Source organism: Eptesicus fuscus, chromosome 15 (assembly GCF_027574615.1).
Source record: "Eptesicus fuscus isolate TK198812 chromosome 15, DD_ASM_mEF_20220401, whole genome shotgun sequence".
Taxonomy (NCBI): Eukaryota; Metazoa; Chordata; class Mammalia; order Chiroptera; family Vespertilionidae; genus Eptesicus; species Eptesicus fuscus.
The window spans coordinates 22,940,583-22,964,289 of record NC_072487.1 but is presented as its reverse complement, the minus strand read 5'-3'; the positions used below and the strand labels follow the sequence as shown (position 1 = coordinate 22,964,289).

General features: G+C 34.8%; 1 protein-coding gene across 14 annotated transcripts in view; it reads right to left on the bottom strand.

Annotated features, from left to right (window-relative positions):
- Nucleotides 1–23,707, bottom strand: part of NFIB (nuclear factor I B) — a 231,906-nt gene that overhangs the window by 1,152 nt on the left and 207,047 nt on the right. For 8 of the 14 annotated variants that reach the window (XM_008145018.3, XM_054727164.1, XM_054727165.1 and 5 more), the window contains one exon: nucleotides 13,691–13,779. The exons of 3 other annotated variants lie outside the window; for them this stretch is intronic. In XM_008145018.3, the coding sequence (XP_008143240.2) occupies nucleotides 13,691–13,779 (89 nt within the window). Of the gene's footprint in view, nucleotides 1–13,690; nucleotides 13,794–23,707 lie in introns of those variants that run through there. 3 more of the 14 variants (XM_054727167.1, XM_054727172.1, XM_054727173.1) reach the window with 3 other exon arrangements.

The window sequence follows — 23,707 nt, the reverse complement described above, 5'->3', positions numbered from 1 at the left end:
AAAATCTATAATATTAGAAACATAAATTCCACAGATATCAAATTACTACTATAACCTTTTTAAAAAAAATTATAGTTTAATATGAGATAAATGTCTCATATTAAATGGTCTATTGTTTTCATGGAAGGTAAGATAAATTGTAAAGCAGAATATCCTCAAGTCAGGCTCATACATAATTGCTGAACTCTGATTGAGGATATTCTTCCTAAAATATTTTATCTACTTTAATGTAAATACAATATTATTTTATTATTTAAAAAAAAACAAAAACAGAGAAAGCAGCAAATCTACAATGGTAGCAATACAGTTTGCCAGTTATATTCTGATCTTGTTTTACTTTGAATTCATAAGCAATTCAGTGATAAGATGGGCTTCAATTGTTTATATGCCTATCGGTTGAATAAAATTGAAAGCTGTAATGAAAGTTATTTCTTTTATCTTACAATAAGGAAAACCTATTTTTCAGGAAGGCCAGTGTACAAATGTTAATTTGAAATGCTGACACCGGAAGCCTGGGGCTCCCCTGCCCCTCCCCATCAGTGATGTTACCACATCGGAGCTGCTCTGGGTTTGGGTGTTTAGAGGGGGTGAGTGGGAAGAATGCTGGAGGGAATAGCAGATGAGATTCTAGCCCCTTTCCAACCAACTCGGGGTTCACCTATGTTGGGTTTGAGGCTGTTTAAGAAAAAAGTTTGAAAAACAGCTATCTAGTTGCTACTGGCATAATCTCTTATTAAACAAGTATCACATGGAGGAAAATAACACCAGATCTATATATATCACAAAACAACCCCACACCATACGTTTGGGGTATACCTAACCCAATGTATTGTTTGTTTCAACACTCAACTCAGAATGAGTGTCAACTAAGTAACAGCTGCAGAAATCATCATGAACCAAGAAAATATTAAACTGCCAATTCCATACCCAATTTTGTCATGGTCTGGCATGGAGACCTAATTTCAAAGTTTTAAATTTCATTTACTATCTTCTCCTATTGCAAGCATGAGGTGAGATTGATAATATTATCATAGCTATCAACCTAGACACCCTCATTTTTTAAAATATTTGAATTACAAGGGTACAGAACCTTTATGGAGTATTCACTTCAAGGAAGAATTTTGTCAGCAAAAAAGAAATAGAAAAAAAAGCTTGGATTTTAAAAAAGAACTTGACATATAACTTCCTTTTATTCTGGTGATACTCTATACACAATGTGACTTAATGCTACCTGTCTAGGTGCAGATTTCTGAGCTAACATTGCAAGAGAAAAAATTCACAACGACCTTTTATGCTCAAGGGATTTTATGATTAGACAATGAGCTCCGTGATAGCGAAGTCCATCTCTTTTTGTTCTTAATTTCATATACTACCTAGCACGTGGTCGATTTTCAATAATTTTTTAATAAACCAATAAATCAATTAAGTGCTCCAAATCATACCTATGTATTTTTGAAGAGTGTTTATCATAATCACATCTTTTTAAGACTACATTGTGATTTGACCCCTATAAAAAGAAACCAGGCATCTCTAAATTTAAATTAGAGATGTTTAGCATTAACAAAAATTAATTATGCAGGAAAAATTAAATAGTAATTCAAACAAGGAATAATTCCAACTAAAAAGTTATGTCCTCATTATCTGCTAAAAAAAAAATCATCATTCTAAAGAATAAGAGTAGCTGTTACTAAAACCTTTTCTCAGAGACTTGTTTTCACATATTTCTTTTTCCCCACACACATCTTCAACAATTATTTCTGCTTTGCACTACTGGTTAGGAAGAATGTTACATGACAAACCATGAAACTTATTTTCTCCTTAATTGTACTTCCACCACACTTACTATTACAGTACTATTATTACACAGTACTATTACAGCATATATTCCTCCATATAATCATAATCTGTATCTATGATAATCTTATTGACTGAAAGGTAAGTTCTGTAAAGAAAATGACCTTGTCTTATCAATCCTGACAGAGTCTGGCCATGGCTGATGTTAAGCATTTCTTAACAAATAATAAATTACAAAAATGGACATCCATTATTTTTAACCTGAAATAGGAAGTGTGTATGAAAAACAAAATAGACTAGCTCCAATTGATAATCCTTGACAGTAACAGACAATGTCAGCAACAGGCTCATCAGTAAGAGTCCCAAATTATATGGGCTCTATAGAGAGAGTGCTACTTTAGAAAAATAAAACATTAATGATTGAGAATAGGTGTGACTCCTTAAAAGGAGAAGTCTACCTACTAATGGCAGAAAAGACACGATATCAGGGTGAACTAGGCAACAGCCTTTTGATTCAGTTCTTTAGAAGAGAAGCTTATTATTGTTCTTTGGAAAAGTCTCAATAAAAATAAAGTGATGCTAGTGACTAATAGGATTCTTGTTGCGAAATATCTAACAGATTCAATTTAGATGTTTATTTAAACCTTTCAAACCTCCATCCCACATGATGACCATGTCAAAATTGAAGTGTGCAATATATTTGTCAATACTGTTTATGAACCTTTGGGGGAAAATAAATTTCAAAGATTAACACTATGCAGACCCCATATTTGAATTTTACAAGTCTCTTAATGCCAATTTGTAGGTTAAGTTCAGAACTATAAGGCACAGACATTTTTAGAGCTTTTTGGTAGTTCCATTGAAAAACTCTGGTAAAATTCAATTATAATAATAATGTAAAGAAAAATGTTCTGACAAAATATCCTAGATTATTTAATTTTGAAAAGAGAATGCCTCAAATTGCATAGTTCTTCAGGTAAACAATAAAAAAGAGTGATTTTTACATATCTAACTCTTTCTATGTAAATAAATGCCAATGATCACCAGTATGGATAAAATAAACACACTTACTCATATATATCTACATATAGGAACTTTTTATATATAAAATGCTTAATAATTTTAATTCAGAATGGAATGAGAATTATATGGATAATCTTATAGTCAATTGAATAACCTTTGTCTCTGTCTACTAAGAGATAAGAGAACTTAATTGAAAGATTTCAAAATATTCAAGGTCAAATTAAACTACTTCAGCAATATATATATCTTCAGGCATACATTTACTTAATTTAAATTACATTTCCATTGCCAGATCACTATTTTTATTTTTTATTTTGGCAAACAGAAAATGAGCATGACTGAAAGTTAAAAGCACATCTTTAGAAAATAAAGACCATGCCATTAAAAAAATTAAGGACTTTGAGAAAAATCAGGTACAAAAAGAAGCAAAGATTGTGACAGTGCCTTAACACAAAGCAGAATTCACCCGAATGACTTCAATGACTTCTACTCTATGTGTATAAAATTGCAAAAAAAAAAAAAGAAAAGAAAAAGAAAGAAAAGAAACACATGTCCGACATCATGGATAATATTTTTACATTCTTCTGACCAAATGTGTGATGTGGCTATCCCAGAAAGGGAAGAAACAAGGAAACAAATCACTTTGACCTTAAGATGCATTAATGTTAGTTGATGGTCCTGCTTCATTTTATACTGATCAGACTACCTCTAAAACACTGTTTCTTCTAGGCATCACTCTTCAAGAGAAACAAACTCTATGCCATTTCTTTGGTGAATAAAACCACCAAATAATGTCATTTGAGAAGCAGCTAAAAGGAGACAGGAAGACAGGGCAGTTGAGTTGGGAAGAAATGTAGACTTCTGTCTGGTTCAGATGGATAAAATTAATTAGTACAAAGAGAGAAACTTCCAGAAAATAACCATGCAGAGGGCCTATTATGAGCAAGGTGCCATCTTTGGTATTTCACATATGCTATGTTACTTAATTCTCTCAATGAACTCTTGAATGTGCCATCATCATCCCCTTTTCACAGATGAGAAAACTGAGACTTAAAGAGCTTAAGTAACTTGCCCAAATTTACCCTCCTAGACCTCAGATATGAATCAGTTCTGTCTGACTCCCATGGAAGTCAGAAATTGACCTACCATTAGAAAGAACATTTGAACATAATTTTCTGAAGGCAAAGTGAATTTACTTCAAGAGACAGGGAATTTCCCATGGCCCACACAGCTGGATCATAACCTAGCTAGTGTTGCAACAGACTGGTATATAGAACCCTTGGTTGGTCTGGGTGATAAAGCAACACTGAAATGTGATGCATCTGTCTCCTCTGAAAACAAATCTAGTTGAGGTTCTATTAGAGTGACCCTGTCATGAGGATTAAGGGGGAAGAAGATACCCACTTCTTCCTTTTGAAAAGGATACACTATTTATACATGTTGTATCCTGGATAAATTGGATAAAATAGTTTGTCTTCACATCTACAAGGAGTAAATAGATTCTATGCCTTTCAAGGAAAAAAAGAGAAAAATTGCTCTGAGCAAGTCAACATTTGTTGGTTGTGTTTTTAAAAATTATGGCCTAAAAGGATTGGGCCCTGAACATTTAGTTCACTAACCACCCAAGAACCATGGGATGCCAAATATAATTACATGAAGTTGTCGGTTGAGTAAGAAACCAAAGTCAAAGGCTTCACTTCAACTATTAGTCTTAGATGATTAAAAACAGTAAGAGCTATTTCACAAGTGGCAAAATTTTCTTTACTACCCTGTGTTTATCTGATAGTAAGTTGGGCAAAATCTCAGAGGGAAGGCTGAGGTGGGTAGGAAGAGATTAAACGGAGAACTTATATGCATACATGCATAACCCAGGAACCCAGACAATAGTGTGGTGAAGGCCTGGAGGGGGGTGGATGTGGGAGTTGGAGGGGATCAATGGGAAGAAGGGAACATCCGTAATACTTTCAACAATAAGGATAAATTTAAAAATCATTGTATAAAATGTCAAAGTACCTTGTATACTAATACTTTTCAGTAATAAACATCACTCACTCAAGTTTTACATACTTATTTAATCATGATATTACCATATTTACTGTGAAGATAGAAAGTATTCTTTCAAGAAGCTCACAAAAATATAGGAATGAAGCACAACTAATTATACCTATTCATACATACCTCAATTGTATCAGTAGCCACATTACTTATATAGACAGCAATAAAAATGAACAATGGCCCAGAAAGTATGGATAATAAATAAAATAAATGCCATCATTTAAAAAAAGGGTTTGTCTTTAATTCCTTTGCACCTGTTTCAAATATTCCCAAGAAGGAAAATGTTTTACTTCCTTGGCTAAATACTACTAATTGTATTACTATAATATTAATGCACAGATATTTGTAGCACTCCCAAAATGAACAATAAACAATGTTCCCTATTAGTAGCTAGTATCTGCCTACAAAAATATAAAAGCAGATTAATTAAGTATGAATTAAGTAAGAAACCATGCTGTCCTGGGTTGTATATGTGTATATTTGGACTGGCTGCTGATTTCAATATAACAAAAAGGCTGCAGACAGCGTCTTGTGAAAAAATGCTCACTCAGACCAGTGGAAGAAATAGATGGGTAGTATTTAAGTACCCATTTATTTTAGAATTATTTTTCTATATTTAAATAGATTAAGAATTCATTAATGTATAAGAACAGAGAAAATGATATTTCATATACTAGTTGCTACAGCATTGATATAGTGTGTGTTAACAGTGCTAGGCACTGTTCTATATGCTTGCTCTACTTTAAAGCTTTCAATCTTCAAAACAAACCTAGGAAAAAAGGAAAAAAGGACTGCTATTTTTCAGATTTTACAGATGAGGCCATTGAAGCTAGGAAGCTAAGTGTCTTGCCCAACTCATACTGCTATTCAACAGTAAAGCCCAGGATTTGAACTCTAGCAGTGTGGTTCTAGGGTCTATATTCTTACCCACTGTACTACACTTTACCTCTTTCGCGAAACATACTTTACTTTTATCACCGGACAAGAATTTCTATTATCCCTGAATTATATATGAGATTCTATAAATTATGGTCTATATCACTTACATACACTGCAATTCCCCTTGAAAGTATAACTGTTGACTTCAAACTTCAACGCAAATAGCTGTATATTATCCAATTCCAGATTCTTTCCTGTCAAGTGCAATATTTGCCATTGCACATGTGTGTACAGATGTGGCTGCATGTCAATAATTTGCTTGTTGAGAGACACTTTGATGAGACTAGTCTCGTAGTAAGATTATACAAAGTGCTTTACACAGGTCTTGGATTTCTTCGATTTATTTCCCCCATTTTTAAAGCTCATTATGGCCATCTGAACGAGCCTATTTGCATGCAAGATGATTTCTAATGATTATTACTATTTGTAATAATCTGTATGGGAAAGCTCCCCGGCCAGCTCTTACCTGAACTGCAAAGTACACTTGTGGGCTCTCTGGGAAACACCAAACAGCATAAACTGCAGGTGGCTCGAGGAATTATTCTAACTGCAAGCAATAGCACTTCATAGTAATGAAAGAGAAACGTATTTGTTTCTTAACTAAGTAGGTAAATAGCCTTCTTTATTGCTCCTCCTTGGGGAACAATGCTTTTGAAATAACATATCCAAATGGTAGGTTGTCAAAGCTCATTAATTTATATTCAAATGTTTCGGACGTGTTTTGTTTGGGGGGGGGGGGGTGGGCGGCGGTGAGGAGACACTGGATTTGAATGTTAACTTTACCGTGTGTGAGTGCTAGCATCTTCTAAGTAAAATGATGGCATGTGCCCGTTGGAATATTTTACCTAATGAAGAGCACGGGGCGAGAAGAGCCTTTCGTATGGGACACGGCAGCTAAGTGTTTCACGTGCTCACTGCAATGACTGCCCTCTTTTAGTAAAAAGCTCTTACAAAATCCCTGAAGGTCGTTCAACAAGGCAATCCATAGACTTAAAAGTAATAAAGACTTATTTCCTGCAAATGTTTACTTTACACAGAAGTACGAAAAATACCCTTCCCCTAAAAAAGGCCAAAGTAAGCAGATTTGTAAAAAAATGATGCTTGCTGTTTTTCATGTTTCGGAACTGAAAATGAAAGAAAATCATCAGGAAGATGACTAATTGAAAGTAAATGACAGTACACACACACATACATGTGTAGCAACTTCTGCAGCTGTGGGAGGTTGCAGACAATTAAAAGTATAGCATTGTCAGGCTCATAGGACTTATTCGATCTCCTGCCCACAGCGGAGAACCCTGCCTGTGGGTTCCGTCCCCCTCTAGTCTGCGTTCCTCTCTCTCCCTGGGCTCCTTCTCAGTGCCATTGTCACCAGGGCTACAGCTCCCTCATTAGCACATGTGAGTCTTCAACAGCAGACAAAATTCTCCACAGAAACAGAGCTTCCTAACAGTGCCTTTCACTAGAGAAAATCACCCAGGAAATACGAGGAGCAATGTTAAGTTTTATACAAAGGCAAAGAGGGATTCTTTCCCAAGTGATTTTCACTTAAAAGCTAAAATCAGTGTTATTTGCACAATTTCGCCTCTAAATGAAAGAACCTGTCTCGTAAAGAACTTATTTGAAGCATAAAATCACTAATGATCAAGGAACTGAATATGCTTTTTTGAATTACGCCTGCTACCTCTGTTCACATGTGCAAGAAAAATCTGTTTTCTCACACAAAACAAAACAAAAAAATGAACAAAGGAGGGAATAATTGTCATTTTCTACAATTTCTGATTGTTCAAAATGCGTGTTCTTCAATTTCTTAAACGTGAGGAGGCTCTACCTTTCCTTGTTTTCTTTGGTAATTTGCTATTCTGGTTATCTCCTCCTATGCTTTGTACTTAAGTAAACAGGGCTAAAAATGCACTGCAGACCTACTCACAGCACTAGCAAACAGGAGAATCAGAAAAGGTAAGTTCATAACTAAAGGTTGCGCTGGGTGCTGACGAGGCTGATTTCCCAGAGCCGGAATCCAGATGTAAATACGGCACTTTACATGAAACCTCTACAAATGAAGTGCGAGTTGAGTATACTTCTTTCATTGCAAAGGGTTAATCAGCAAGGTTTACATTGGGGAGTTTTCTGAATCTCGCTCCTCCCTATCCCGTGGCGCTGCCAAAAATCATCTGACAGGAAACGTAAGATTAAGTTTGTCCTACCTAAGCGAACAAAGAGTGCTCTGAACAGGCCACCGGTTTACAGCAGAGCGGGAACTTTTCTAATCCTGCCGGAGTCTGCAGCGCTGCTCGGAAAACATCGCGGGGAAAGTTGTTTTCTCTCCTCTAACATCTTGTCTCTGGCTCATCTCATTTGGGTCGCACTGAAGATCCTGCTGCTTCTCCCGTAAAGGTTAACTTAAAGCTCCAAACATAATCATGTGGAAAATGGACATTATTGATTCCTATGGTCCATTGTTCCCCTATCCTAAGTCCCTGAAGTTCAAGTTCAATCTGGAATTACATCATGTCTGGTTTCTCCTGGTTACCAGACGGCTTGAGACGTGACCACAGCCACAGAAAAAACAAACAGCCTTCTTCACGCTTCGGCTCCCCTATCGATTCAAACGTAAACTTTTTTTCTTTCTCTCAAGTATGCTTCAAGTATGGAGCATGGTTAATTTAGAGATTAAGTTCCAAATTAGATTATCTAATGGCATCTTAATGGATTGCTGACCCATTTCCTGTGGGATGGCAGCATGCAAGTCTGGCTGGAATACAATTAATTTCTTAGGAAGTGTTCTGAAGAGTTTCCTAGATAAAAAGGAAACGTTGTGTTGTGCAAGTCTCTCTGTTATACACGGAGAAAGTTAGGCAAAACTACAACAAATCCCAATGTGTTTTTCAGCAGCCAGATCACAGATATTGCATAGGGGTGAACACCGTGAAAGATCATTTTAAAGAATGGTAACATTTTAATTTTTTTATTTCATAACAGGTGAAAATAACTTTGATGAGAAAGGAGTAATTCTTTTAAATCGATTATTCCAATCTAAAGAGCGTCACCAGGGAGCAGAGCAGCCTGGTTGCCACACAATGGCCATGTGCAATTTTGCCTTCTGCAATTCCCTTCCTTGAACCAGAGATTCTTCAGTTCATCTACCTGATCAGCGTTTCTATCATAGTCCCAGAGTGGTGCTAGGGGCCCAGAATGGTGTGTAAAAAAGTTGAGCATTTTGAACACACTTTAGAGCTGACGGCTGAAAAGGAAACTCAGCACTCTGAGAATAAAGCTCCCCCCAGGAGCCCCAGGAACAACCCAGCTGTTGTATTGTAGTTATGTGTCAAGATAACAAACTGAAAGCAGGAAATGCTAACTAGTAAATTCCTAGGGATGGTCTAAGTGTCATGTCGAAATAAAAGTTAACTCTTACTACTACCTATGGATAGGTCACATACTGCTCTTACCAGACAGGTACCACAAGCATATGTGTATGCGCATATATATACATGCATGCATATGTACATGTGTATATACACACATGTACACACATACACCATCTACACCATACATGCACACATACACATCTATTTATATACCAACATATGGTTTGTAAATCTATATTGAAGATGATTTTGTTTAAGTATTCATTCTTAAGTCATGGAGAATGTATATTTTACCAAGACACAGCAAGGTTCAGGGCAGTGTTATGTAAATAGGGCTCTACGTATGAAACGAATGCCATGGCTCCTTCCTTTTTTTGCCTTCCCTCTCCTGACCAAGCAGACCCAAATAATCTTTACTGGCTGCTAAATTTCTCTTGGGAAATCAAGCAACTCTCTAGAATTGCAGTAATAAACGACAATTTCTTACAAAAACATGTGTAAAGTAACTACAGAATGAAGTATTCAACTCATAGAAAGGAACTGCTAACACATGTAACATGTAAAATAGCTGATAAAAGTCTCTTTGGTGCCATTCAATTATGGCATCAACAGAAACACAAAAATCCTTCCAATTATTTCAGTAAAATCTTCATTTATTCATTATTTCGGAGGCTGAGCAAATGGTTTGTGTAAACATATCCTTCAGTAACACGCGCGTGTTTATTTTAGCCATCTGAAGGCCTCTTCGATGTTTATACAAGCAATCAGACACATACAGCCACTCACTTGTGGCTTTGCCTTTTCCTGAAAGGGGCGAAGGGGGAGCAGAGGGAATGAAACAATAAATCCAGTTTCTCTTTTGCATAAAGCACTCCCTCCAATGTTTTAAAATAACGTATGTTTATATTATTCTTGGATTGTCCTTCGGCTTTCTTTTTCATTCAATTATATTGCTCTTTTATATTCCATAGTACAAGCTATGTTCTGGCTACAGTTTCAAGAAAGAAAGCCAGTTAGGGAGTTAACTGCTGTATTTGTTTATACCCACATAACTCACATATGCAACAATCTACTTTATCCACATCGGAGGACAAAGCACAGACACAACAGTACCCTCACGAACGACAGGCGAAACTCATCGACCTGTTCCCTGCCTAAGCGCCGAGCCCTCAAGATTCAAGCAGAAGTGAGCCTTTGGCCCATAGATTGCACTCTGGGTTAACTGTGATACCCGACCTTCGGGTTAGACAGAAAAATTCACACAGGTGCAAGCAACACACACACACACACACACACACACACACACACACACACACACACACAAATTCTAAGGTCAAAACAACAAAACACCTTCAGGGTTGCAACCTAGTAAGTCTGTAAAACTTTCCAAAAAAGTATGCTTTGCTTCCGCAGGGAATGTTGATATATTGGTGGGCGGGGAGGGGGGGCATAAATGAGGGGGGCAGTGGGAGGGAGCCAGGAAGGAGGAGGATGAAAGCTTCCAGCTTTGATTATATTTGCTCAGCTCCCCCGGCACTGCCATTTTCAGTCCCACAAAAGGAGCTGCGTGTGACGTGGAAACACCTCTACAGGGGGATTGGTACAAAGCAGAACACGGGTGACCACGGCTAGTGATTGGAAGAGGACATTAATGGCAACAAGCAATCAAAACAAAATTAAGCAAAGTGAAGCCAAAACACAAAGAAAAACCCAAAGCACCTTATTTGGCTTTTCTCCTACAAAGTCTTGAGGGATCACCTTTTGTTAAAAACAAAAAGCAAAAGCCACCACAAAAGTAACCTGATATTTTCTTTATTCCGTTATGACAAAGGCAAATTATTTAATTCTCTGGTTGAACAGATCTAGTGGGTGCCCCCAAAAATGTATACACACTGAATAATTATTAATTACAATGGTTTAAAATCTGTAAAGAAAGAAACATCAATTAAGCTATCAGCTGTAAAGTGTGTATACATTTTTAGGGACACCCTATATATTTCCCATATATTTTCAGTTTATTCAGATAATTTTAAAGTTGTAGCAGGGCCCTGAAGATTTTAGATGTTTGTTATCTGCATTAAAAGTAGTAGTGTTACAGATACTTATAATTTCTTTTCTAGCATCCTTTCCAGGAAAACACACACACACACACACACACACACACACACACACACACACACACACAAAGTTTCATTAATAACCACAGGGCACAAACTATAAACCATAAACAAATTATGAATATGTTGTGCCACAGGCATGCCCAATATGTATTATCAAATATGGACTCTACTTGTGTCTATTTTTGCAAACTATAACAAAGCAAAGAAAGTTGTTGTTTCATTTGAGTACCTCTATTCTGAACGGTACGTATGACACTTAGATTTTAAGAACAGGGAGCATCTGCATCACCCATAGCATTTGGGTCAGCCCACCACAGAGATGCAGCAAATACCTGTTGGAAGTATGAATGTGACACCTGTCATTATCAATTTTGTGCCTTCTGAATCATGATAAAAAGGTACGAAACAACCCAAAAGCTGCATTTTTAAAGCTTTTTGAAGCATTAAGGCTGTTTATATTTCATTATCTACTAATTAAAAAAATCACTATTTTGAGAGGGCGGGGGGACATTTTAACTAAGTGAATTCTGAATTTTTTTCTGACTTATTATTACTTGAAACTGATTACCACATCAACTTTTCACCAAGACGGAGATTTGTAACCTCAATAATGTCCTCCTAAGAACTGAGCTTAGTCATCTTCCTAGTTCATTCCAAAACATGTGTTCTGTGGTGATTCATTATCCACTCACCTTTTCCTTTTTTTGGGATATCAACTTTTTCTTTGAGAAACTACTAGATACTAGGCGCAATTATAGTATTTTAAATTTCCAATAATTTACACCCTTATTTGACTTTCATGTGGTACTTTAAAGGTGCTATCCTATTTTAGACAAGTAAATGTCAATCAGTAATCCACAGACGTGAAAGTTACACAGCTATGGTCACAATTTAAAAACACAAGCACCCTTGATCTAACTTGCAATTCCTGTCAACTGTAAGACTTGTATGCAGACATGGGCTACTTTGCTAACAGACCGAGCACAGAATATAAAGAAGTTATTTAAGAAAAAATAAATCCAAACATAGTGTTATCATATCCAATTAAATTAAAAATACTTAAGACTATTTAAATAAGACATATTCATTAGATTTACGATTATTAGTTATTAAGACTTTAAGTAGATGCTTTCATTAAGCTCATCTTCTTTCTTATAAGTATATATTGTATTTTTTCAACTCGGGAAATTATATAAGTTTCTTGGAAAAAAAAACAAGATATGGAAAGATGTATATATATTTAAAGCAGCAGTTATATCAATCTTTCAAAAAAGGAAAAGTCATATGTATCCATTTTAAGTAGTGTGTTAATAAAAACCTGAGTTTTTAAAAGAGTCCAACTAATTTTTTTAGTTTTCACCTGAGTAAAAGTAAACATTTTATTAACTTAATTCTTTTAAACTCTACCCTTTAGCAGTTTCTACCAAGCAGTATGTAGATGTGTGACCCACTGACAGCTGATATCTAAGTATGTACTTTTAACAGAGGCATGTTCAGTGAAGAGAGGATTTATAATCACAGCAGGGCTGGAAAATTACTTTGGCTCTACTTTTGGTGAACTCCTTATGGGATTACCTCACTCTCTTCTGTAAATTTTTATCTCTTGCTACTTATGATTATAGTATGAATTTTAATTATTTAATTTGTCAAGTTGACAAAACTTGTTCTTTATTAAAATAATACGTTAGAAGCTGACATGCATTACTGATTTTCTAAAACCAATACATGACAGAACACGAAAACTTGTTTTGAAAATGAAGGTTTAGAATTATTTTTCCAGTCAACGAAATAAAGTCAATTCTCAATGGCTCACATCAATGTACAAACAAAAGTTAAAGCTTTATTTACACCAAATTCCTTCTTTAGAATTAATTCCAACAATCTTCCCACTCCTAAATGTATGAGTGCTGCTAATAACAGTAAATCAACTATTTAAATTTTTTTCTTCTAGCTTTCCTCTCTGATAGGGGAATAAATGAATAACAAAATGGCTTAAAGTTAGCAATCCAGGAAAGAGCTGAAATGAGAAAAATCTACTATGTGAAAACCCAATAGTTAAAAAATTCTTCCCTAAAACCAATTGCATATTTCAGGTCCTAAAATCTAAGTGTAAAATCCACCCCCTCTTTCAATAAAAATATTATAAATTGTTTAAAACATTTCATAGCACTTAGAAATTCCAATAATCAATTATCATATGCTATAATCCCAAATTAATTTAAATTTGCATTTACATAAGAAATAAAGGGGGAGGGGAGGGAAAGAGGGATGGTATAGCCGAGACAACTAAACTTTTAACATATATTTTCTATAAAGCTAGTTAAAAACAAACACTACAGCTCATGTAATTTTTAAGTGTAAGTGTAGGGTTGGAAATAATTAAAATGTTACCTTTGCCAAGTAATTCCCAATGTATCCTCACTGGTACTGGGGTATAAATGCCTGCCGTTTTGATTCATGGTCCAGTCACAAATCCTCAGCTGTCAATTGAAACCTAGCAGTCAGATATGGATGGAGCAGTACTACAGTTTTTAGTATTTAAATGAACACATGCAAACGAGTACTGTACATGGCATTAACCTTACTTTCCCAAGAGGCAACTTAAAGGAAAAAAAAAAAAAAAGCAAAAGAAAACCTTACTCTGTAAAGCAAAATTCCTAGACTGTTTTTTAGAAAAAGCTATTGCAATATGCTTCTCTATTAATTAAAGCATACAAGAGAAACAAGTGCTTAGAACATAACAATTAGCCATTATTAGATTACAAATTGAGCTGCAATAAAAGCAAACGTTAATGTTCAATAGAGAGATATATTTTAGAAAGAAAATAAAAAAAAAGCTTTTTTTAAAAAAAAAATGCAACACACCAAATAATCCGCACTGAGTAAAAGAATAACTTTAAGCATGCAATTTGCAAAACATGAAAGACATGCAGTTTAGAGGAGAAAAGGCCCCACCTTTTCAACATTGGCCCTGACTTGTGTTTAGAAGCATCCAGTATTCAGGTTTAGATGTTTACTAATTGTGCTTTATTCAAAGTGGCATTGTTTAGAAAGAGTTGATAAGAATTTCTGCTTTTATTTTGAACTCACAGTAATGGCATTTAAAATACTTTACCACATCTGAATGGAGTGAGGAATGCACTGAACACAAGCTGAAATAAATTCTTCCCAGATCTCTGAATCATCAGCGCTGCCCTTCCGAGAGTGTTCAAGTAACCCTATCCAGCTCTGTTTGGGTAACAGCTGCCCTACAGTGCTAGCAGATTTATTGAAAAGATATATTGCTTATTTTTATGCTTAAAAAAGTAAACTTATCTGGCTTTGGGGGAAAAAACACTAGAAAATCATGGTGTTTAATCCTGAGATAGCTACGCTGTGAATTAATGGCATCTTGCATTGAAAAGATGACTTACAGCCATCCACCAAACCTTGCTTGCTGTTTCTCTGTGAGAATTTCTAAGAGATGATGATTGGAGCCAGAGTGCCTTTGAACTTATGATAAATTATTTTAATCCTTTCTGATAGGGTTATGGCTAAAAAATAAATGGCTATTAAGAACCTTTTTCTTGTGATGCTCTTGAGTTGCTACACACACTAAGTAAAAGTGATTTTGGCTTTTAAAAATGATCATTTTTGCTCATTTTTCTACAGATCTATGAGGCTCTAAAATACCACTTAATATATCTGAAACATGTGTTTTAATTATATTGATATTTCAAGTAAAGTAATTTGGAACTTTAAAGAACTGAAGGAAAAATCCACTAATGTAGATGATAAATAGGTAGACAGATGAACAAATTGATAGTTATGTACATTCTGCTCAGGATATATGCCATAAAGAAGCCATAAGTCAGTAGAGGAGGTAAAATAGAATAAAAGTATTCTTAAAATTGATCATAATACTTGCATAAAGGAGAAAATGTAGACTTGATTAGTTTTAAATCAAACAGAAGACAAACTTTAATATGGCAAGATTTTTTAAAAAGTTCTCAAATTGGATCATCTAATCACAAATGCAATGTGATGGGGGCAATCTGAAATTGTTTTTTCTGCAGTAACAGTAAACTAGGTGTCTATTTAGAAATACACATTTTTAAGCCAGTACTATGAAAATAATCTAAAAACTGTTCAAGACACTTGGACTTTGTGTAACGATTACCAAAGGGACCACTTACTGATTCTCTTCTTGTCAATGAAAGTCCTAGTTTGGAGTCCATTCAATATTCCCAGTAAGGGACGGGTATAGGTAGTCATAGCCCATGAGAATTCTGCTAAGTATTACCTTCAGGCTAGTGTCTATGGCCTCTCAGGTTAGACTGAAGTAGTTTTCAGAAGACAGTTTCTCAAAGCCAAGAGAACCTAAATACCACTCACTGATTGGCTCTCAGTCCCACAGACACCTGCAGGCATAATATGTCTCCTTGGAAGGATGGATATGTAAACTGTTAGTATTTTGTTGTTCATATTGCTTTTTCTTTATTTGTTTACCATCCCCCCCAAAAAATGTCAAGTGGACTATCTTTGGCCATGTGAGGAAAACTTAAAGTCTATGTATGTCTGGACTTTTCTTTCCAAAGCATACTCTCAAACGGTTAAACCTGACCTGCAGCTAGTCTTTTTCATCCATATTTCAGACACATGCGATGGCAGTATCTTCTCCCAAATAAAGAATATACTTAAGTATATACAAAATGATCATAATTAGATTTAACAGTTTAAATGCTGAAGAAACTGACAGGATATTCATTAGTATTGAATTAATTTCATCTCAGTTATTGAAAACGTGAAATACACTGTAAATTTATTTAGCTATTGAGTTTATGGGCTAGCATTGCCAACACTTCCAAAAATTTCTAAGGAGGCAAATTTATACATGATTATATGTTAAAACTTATTTATATCAGGTTGCTTGAATAGGAGCCTCTCCAAGTTCTTTTTAATGTATTAATTATTAATTAATTTTGCATAAAGTACCTCTGAATTAGTAAACCTCCCAATAAAGTGAAAATTTAAAGGTGATTGCATAGGTAGGAGAAACAAATAATTAAAATAAAAACCACCTCTTCACTGAAGATTCCCATGACACTAATTCCTAATAAAATCAATTCCTAAGCATCTAGTTTGACCAAGATAGCACTGATTCAGCAAATTCTGAATAAATTCTAGGTGATAAAATGTTAACACTGTGTTAATAAGTGTGTCTAAGCATCTTATTGTGACATGTAAAATAATCTTGGTTTTAGTATACTTCAGTATTCCGAACAAGAAAGAATTTTACATTAGGCTTTAAATAAGTTTAAGATAGTAGGTGATGTTATTTGATATTGGTATTGTCATTCCTCAGTTTCTATCTTGTAAGAGTCAGTGTTATACACTTTAGCTATGAACTCATTTTAAGTAAATTTTAAAACTCTTAATTTTGAGTAATATATAAGATTCAATAACACTCCTAATTTTTTCAAGTGTTTTCCCTCAAAAACATAAGAAACCACTCTCCCCCTACTAGTAATAAAACTTAAAGCACCAGGTGCACATTCGTTTAAAAATTTACTTTGTTAAAGTTTTGTGTTTGGATGTGTGGGGGGTAGTAATTCTTATTTTTGTAACAATATAGACCCTTTGACACACCTCATCATATGTATATCCTTGCAGAAATGCCTGTCCACTCATATAAATATTTTAATTCTTCAATTTGTGCATACCTACTAGTACGAAATTACATTGTTCAAAAAATTAAGGTCAATTTTATAATAAAACCATTTATGCCCAGAATTCCCAAAGCAAACCAAAGGTGAAATCAGGAAGAAGATTCTCCTTGGAAAGAGCCCTGAGGAAAGGGGGGAAGTTGGAGTAGACCAAATACCAAGAGAGGAGGGAAGGTCAAGGTTTCCCTGCAGGTGTTCCTGGGGCAAACTCCATAGTCTCTGCGATGAGAACCCTGCTCCTCTCCCAACTCCCAACTCGAATGAGAATGTTTCAGAAAAACAAGGATGGGGTCCCTGGAGTTTCCCTTTTAAAACTGCATCAGGGGAGTCACCTAAGATTCGGGTCATTATCCTTTTCTACACGACTATCAAATGCGCAGGTCGATTATAGCCACGAAGAATCCATATTGCTTGAATTTCAAATAAGAATTGGTTTCTTAAAATGAGGACCTCTATTGTTTTGAACTGGGGCTTTTGTTAAATGCTTAGCAATTAGCTTTGGGAACAAAAGAAAGAAGGTAAGCAAAACCTTCTCCTTTGCTAGACTCAGCAAACAGTCTGATGTACAAACAGTCCCTCTTGATGACAACAGCTCTCAGTTGAACTAATAAACCATTAAACTGTAAACAACATAATCAACACAGGCAAAGTTACCTTTTCACTTTTTTTTTTTTTTTAAGTTTACAGTGACCTCAAGGGAATATCTTAAAAGGTGTGTTTTATGGTCTCTTAGGTTTATTTCTCCAAAGAGCCTCAAGGAAACAGATTTTTTTCGGGGGATGGGGCGGGGGAGGAAGGTGCTTTTGGGGGCACTTTAAAAGATTAATATTCCAATATTCATACTTTCCTCTTAACTCTTAGATTAGTAGACTTTAATATCACTATTATTAATTTCCTGCTACGGAGCAAATAAAAAGGCCTCTGAATTAATAGGATGTAGGATTACTAAACAAGCAAAATGGTCAGAATGAAATTAGTTATTTGTGGGACACATAACACTTACTTTTTAAAAATATATTTTTATTGATTTCAGAGAGGAAGGGAAAGGAAGAGAGATAGAAACATCAATGATGAGAATCACTGATTGGCTGCCCCCTACTGGGGATCAAGCCTGAAACCCGGGCATGTGCCCTGGCAAGGAATCAAACTGTGAACTCATGGTTCATAGGTCAACACTCAACCACTGAGCAACACCGGCTGGGCAACACTTATTTTTTTAAAAAAATAAGATATTCAAGGTTATCCTGGTTCCTTAAAGTTACTCTTTTTTTTTATTGAACTTATTGGTGTGACATTGGTTAATAAAATTATTAAAGTTACTTCTAATGTCAGTTTCTGAAACCCATGCTTCTTGATGTTTAATTTCATGAGCATGGTAGAATTAAGTTAAATGGGTCTGCATGAACTAAATAAACATTACTGGCCAGAAATCTTAAGTATTAGAAAGTGAAAGGCTTCATTTTTAGATGGAAGCTATTTTAACTTGTAATGAATGTGTAAGATTTCAAGGGAACTTAAAGATTGGGTAGTTCAACTTCTTCATTTTCCTTTTCAAAATAAGGATATAAGATAGCAAGGTTTAAGGATTTGTCTAAGGTTAGACATTCCTTGTTCTCTTCTGGACCAACCTCTTGATCCCTAGTCTCTGGTTCTCACCCAGGACACCAGTTTGCCTGTCATTGTTCTTTTCCTACTATATCCTTCATGTGCAGCCCAAGGATATTTAAAGCTACAATGTCTATAATTATAATCTTCAGAATTTCCTCTACTCCCCTGATTCAACTTAGCTCTTTTAAAGTTAATATTTTCAGAAAAGAAGATCATTTTTTCCTGGTGATTTTGTGGACTGAAATGTAAGGTTTCAGGGAATACAATTTTATGTTTACATTAGAATAGTTTATCGAGATATTAGCCTTTGATTACCAGGAAAGTAAGTTACTGAATAAATGAATGAATGATAAAAGACAGACCATAGGTGTTTTTTGTTGTTTTTTTAAATTTAAGAACTAGCCAAAAAACTAAACATTTGCATAGCCATTATTTTGACTGAAACTTCCTTTAAATGTGTTTCCTTCCCAGCCAGCATATGTGAAAAGTGACCTCTTATCCATTTACATACCTACCCAGAAGTCATATGATAGGGTTTTGCGTCAAGCTGTCAATTATGATAACAGACACAATAAGAACAGCCCGAGTGTTGATAGCCTGCTTCCTGACTTTATTGAAAAGTTTGTTGATAGTCCACTTGAGTCCTTTCAATTGCTTGCCTCTCATAAAAATAACCAAACTACCTTTCAGTGGTTTTCATGTACCTAACTTTGGCTTTGCCATTTCATTTGCCAGGACAAATATTATTTTTTAACTAATATATTAATTTTTTAAAAAATCCTACAGAGGCAATTTATTTAAAGGGCCATTTGGTGTAACAGAAATTTTCAGTGGAACAAAAAGTACTTTCAAATTCCAGTTTCAAAATTATATCAAGAAAAGTGTTCAAAATATTTTGATATAAGGTAGCCCAGTAATTGAAATTGGAATAATAGCATTATATAGTCATGCAAGAGATGTAAATGCTGAAGCTCAGGCACCACTGAAATCCATGAAATTGTGATCAGGAACGCAAAGACCCGAGTTATCAGGCCACTCGGTCATTAGCTCTAATAAGAAGTAGTGTCTAGAGTCAGGAGCTTATAATTTTGAGATTATGAAATAAGCCTTATAAACTAGAGTTTACTTGATTTTGATGTCTCACTTAGGGAAGGTAAAAGTAACCTCCCATGGATATCTCTGTATCAAAGGTTAACATGCATTTCAATAGCTGGTTCAAATAGTAATCTTTTACTTCCCAACAAGAAGCTTCTTAGCCACACACTTGTATATCCAACTTGCAATAAGGTTTTTTTTTATATGTCATATTGATGAATAATAGCAAAGATTTATATTTTTATCATGGCCTTATACTTAAATATAATGTGGATAATCAGGTTAATTAGACCCTCATATATTACCAAACTCTCAGACAGCCAAGAAAGAGATCTGGCAATTTAGCAAATTTTTTATGAGATTGACCAGATAAGGAATTGGTGCTAATTCAAGGAAGTTGTCTCATATTTGCCATTTATGCTAAAAGTGTTAGACTGGGTTATAAAATAATTGCTGTATTTTCTAAGCAACATCCATCACTCTGCTATGCAGTTCCCCTTTTCTCAGAGACAGAGCTTGGGAAATGGAGTTCCTTTGTTGCCTGTCACAATGAATGTTCACAGTGCGTGCGTGAAATGTAGGAGGAAAGGAAGCACTGCATCCTACTAAACTTCTATGAAGTTATGTCACAGAGGAGGCCTTGACACGCCTGAAAAAGTTCCAAATCATAAAAGACATTTCTCAGCAGAGACTAAAGAGTTCAGTTTGCCAAAGCAGGACCCAGGAGTTTTTCAAGCCACCACACCACCTTCCAACAGGAAAGTTAAGGAAGTATGAAGCTCCAATTGAAGTCCTGAATTTAATTTCCCGCATGCCAACAGGGAATGTATGAACTAAGCCAATCACGCTAAAGACAGTCTAGTTCCAGACCTTGAACAACACTCAAAATTGTGTTAAAAGATAACGGAACATTTTAAAGCCCTGATCAGCTGGCATGAGCTTATTATTATGACCAATTAGCATTGGTTTTTATGTCAAATTATGAACTTGTTTCCATTAATCATTTTTGAAATATTCTTCATGATTATGTGATTTTATTTTTTAGGTTCAAATGAAATATCACATTTACAGTGATTGGTGAAATTCCTTGGTCAGGAAAAAAACAACTCGTTTTTCAAGGCAGTTAGCAACCACTGTTAATAGGTAATGACCATTATCAAAAGGAACACAAAGATGTATAATTCCTAATAGCAGCTGTATGTGTGCCCAGTTAATGGGAATAAAAGCATATACTTTTAGTACTCAGATTCCCAAATATGAATATATTACTCTTATAAGTGGAATATGGCGTTCATTTTAATATTTTTCCATCTCAGTTTAAGAACGTCAATATGCAATGACTGCACTGAAAGCTCTGTGTCAGTGTCATTTTGTGGAAATATTGTTTATGATAGTCAACATTATTCAGCAATTTAAAATTTTTTGTTAGCTCTAATTTATGTAGGGAATATTAAAGTTATTTTCTAAGGAAAAATAGCACTCGACAATGCACATCAATACTTTTCATAATCTAAAAGGATAAATCTTTATAAAGCAGCTGCCAATGAACTGAAGAATGTACCTGGTGACAGTATTTATTTTTAAGAGGTCATGTATACTAAAGGCTATGGGGAATGTTTAAAAGAACCCTCTCAGACTAAAACCATTGCCTTTCTAATTTTGAATTTCTCTTAGCTAATATAAAATGATTGATTACCTTTATTTCATGTACCCCTTGATTTTCCTTTTCATTCATCATTGAGTACTTTAAACCAAATGCATTTAGAACCTGCTGCTAGAAGAGTGGTCTCTTTTAAATCTTTGTAAAGTAATGAAAGGACACAGTAAATCAATCTCATTTCTGCTGTAGAAAAGAATAACCTTTACTCTACTGAAGTCATTTAGACTATTTTTGTCTCTCTTGTTCCTGGATAGTAAACATAAAACTTCATCTCTATGATTCTTTTCAAATTTGAAAGGATAAAAATAATAAGCTTTTTAACCGGAGCCTTCATTTAATAATATACATGTATAGTATTATAGGCATATACATCCATTTTCTTCATGCCTCAAAATTGTAGCTCATATGAATTTGGTATATTGGGCTTCGTCAATCCAAAAAGCACTAGCTCCTTCAACAAATAGAGAACAAATTACCTGTCTGCATGCTATATAAAATTGAACATTATAGTTTTAGTTTATAATTGAAGCTTATATAGTTTTTTCTTCCAAGGATCAACACATTGCATATTCTATAAATATCAACCACAGTTGATCAAACAAATCATACTTATATTGTAAGGGGTCTTACTTGACACTCCCACTTAAATAACAAGTTGGTGGTCTTTGATGAAAAAAGTTCTGGAACTCATATATATATATATATATATATTCAATTAAAATGTGATCTACATTAAGACTCATGTTTTCATGATTCTTGCTAAGTATTCTTGATTTATCCTTGTATATGTGAAAGGAGATGTAACTTATATATAATGAACTTTTGATCATAATTACATGAGGCTCCAATGTTAGTCATAAATGATAAAAGAATTAAAACTTCCATAGGTTAGGGCAGGGGGAGGGGAAGATTGTTTCTAAGTACATGGAATTGATTATAATATTCTAAATGTGTTTAGGGCCAAAGGTTTAAATAATGGAGGCACATTTCTATGAATTAAAAATTAACTGGAAATTAGAGATGTGTCATAAAGAATAATGCAAATCCCATGACAAAAATATTTCTGAAAATATGTGGAATGATTTTTTAAAGAACAAGTTTTAAACCTATAAATCCTGCATTTTTTTAAAAAAAAACACCATAATGAACATATACACTTGTCAAATAGAACCATATTATAGTAATTAAAACACATTTCATATTACAGCAATTCTGGAGGTGAAAAAAAGCAGCATTCCAGAGAATTATGTTGAAAAGCCAATGGCTGGCAAAACCACTAATTATTACTTGGTATTTTCATAACTGTGTACAGATGTTTTCAGTTAGTCCTCACTCTTTTGTTTTGTTTTGTTTTGCTTTTTTTAAAACCTGGCAAAACGTCAAGTATCTTAAATAAGCTATCGTCTTTATGATTTTCTCTGAACTCTGCATGGGGTGACCTTTAATATGCAGTCTGGCACCTTAGTGTGCAACTGGGCAGGTCTTGGGAATGCCACAGAAGCAAAGTGAAGTCAGGCACAATAAGCAGAAGTTAGGTGGACAGGTCTAGATCAAAAGGAACCGGAATGAGTTTCTGTGCAGGCTTCCTACATATGTAAAAACTCACACGTATGCACATACAACTTATACATGAAGATCAGGTTAGTTAGTACCAGCTTATTCATTATAGCCCACTTTTCCCTATGTAATATTTTGTACACGGTTAATTTCAAACTGCTCTGCTATCAAAAACTTGAGCGCAGCAAACATATGCATCATAAAATATATTTAAATTCTGAAGTGGTTAGAATTATTTCCGTTATCCTATAACTAGAATCGTGGGATGTCTGTGTGGGTATGGTCCGTGCTTTTTGATTGTGGCTAATTTGTTTATAAGCCACCATTAATCCTGGCTGTATATTTTCACAGTCTGGGTAAACACTTCATTTGCATTAAATTTACAGCATTAATGAGATGTGAAATTTAAAATGCTACTTGAAACATAAATGATGTAAGAAAGCAGGAAAAAAAGAAGTGTTTTATCACATCTGAAATCAGTAAACCAATTTAAACTTATTAAAATAGGAATGATGTGTTGCCTGAGATTTTAGCTTCATAACTCATCTTCTTGGACTAAGATACCAAAATGGGGGGGGGGGCGGGCAAAACATCTGGAAATATGAAAGAGCTCGAAAACACAAATTGTGTACTGCTTCTACTCTAATTGGCTTTTGAATCAGTTTTTAAATTTTATCTTTGGAGACTATAGGCTAGTACCTTCTCAATAGCCAGTAAGACTAAGAAAACTACTATTTGGCTGAAATACTGTTATTCCTACAGGGATGAAAAAGGTCTTGAGCC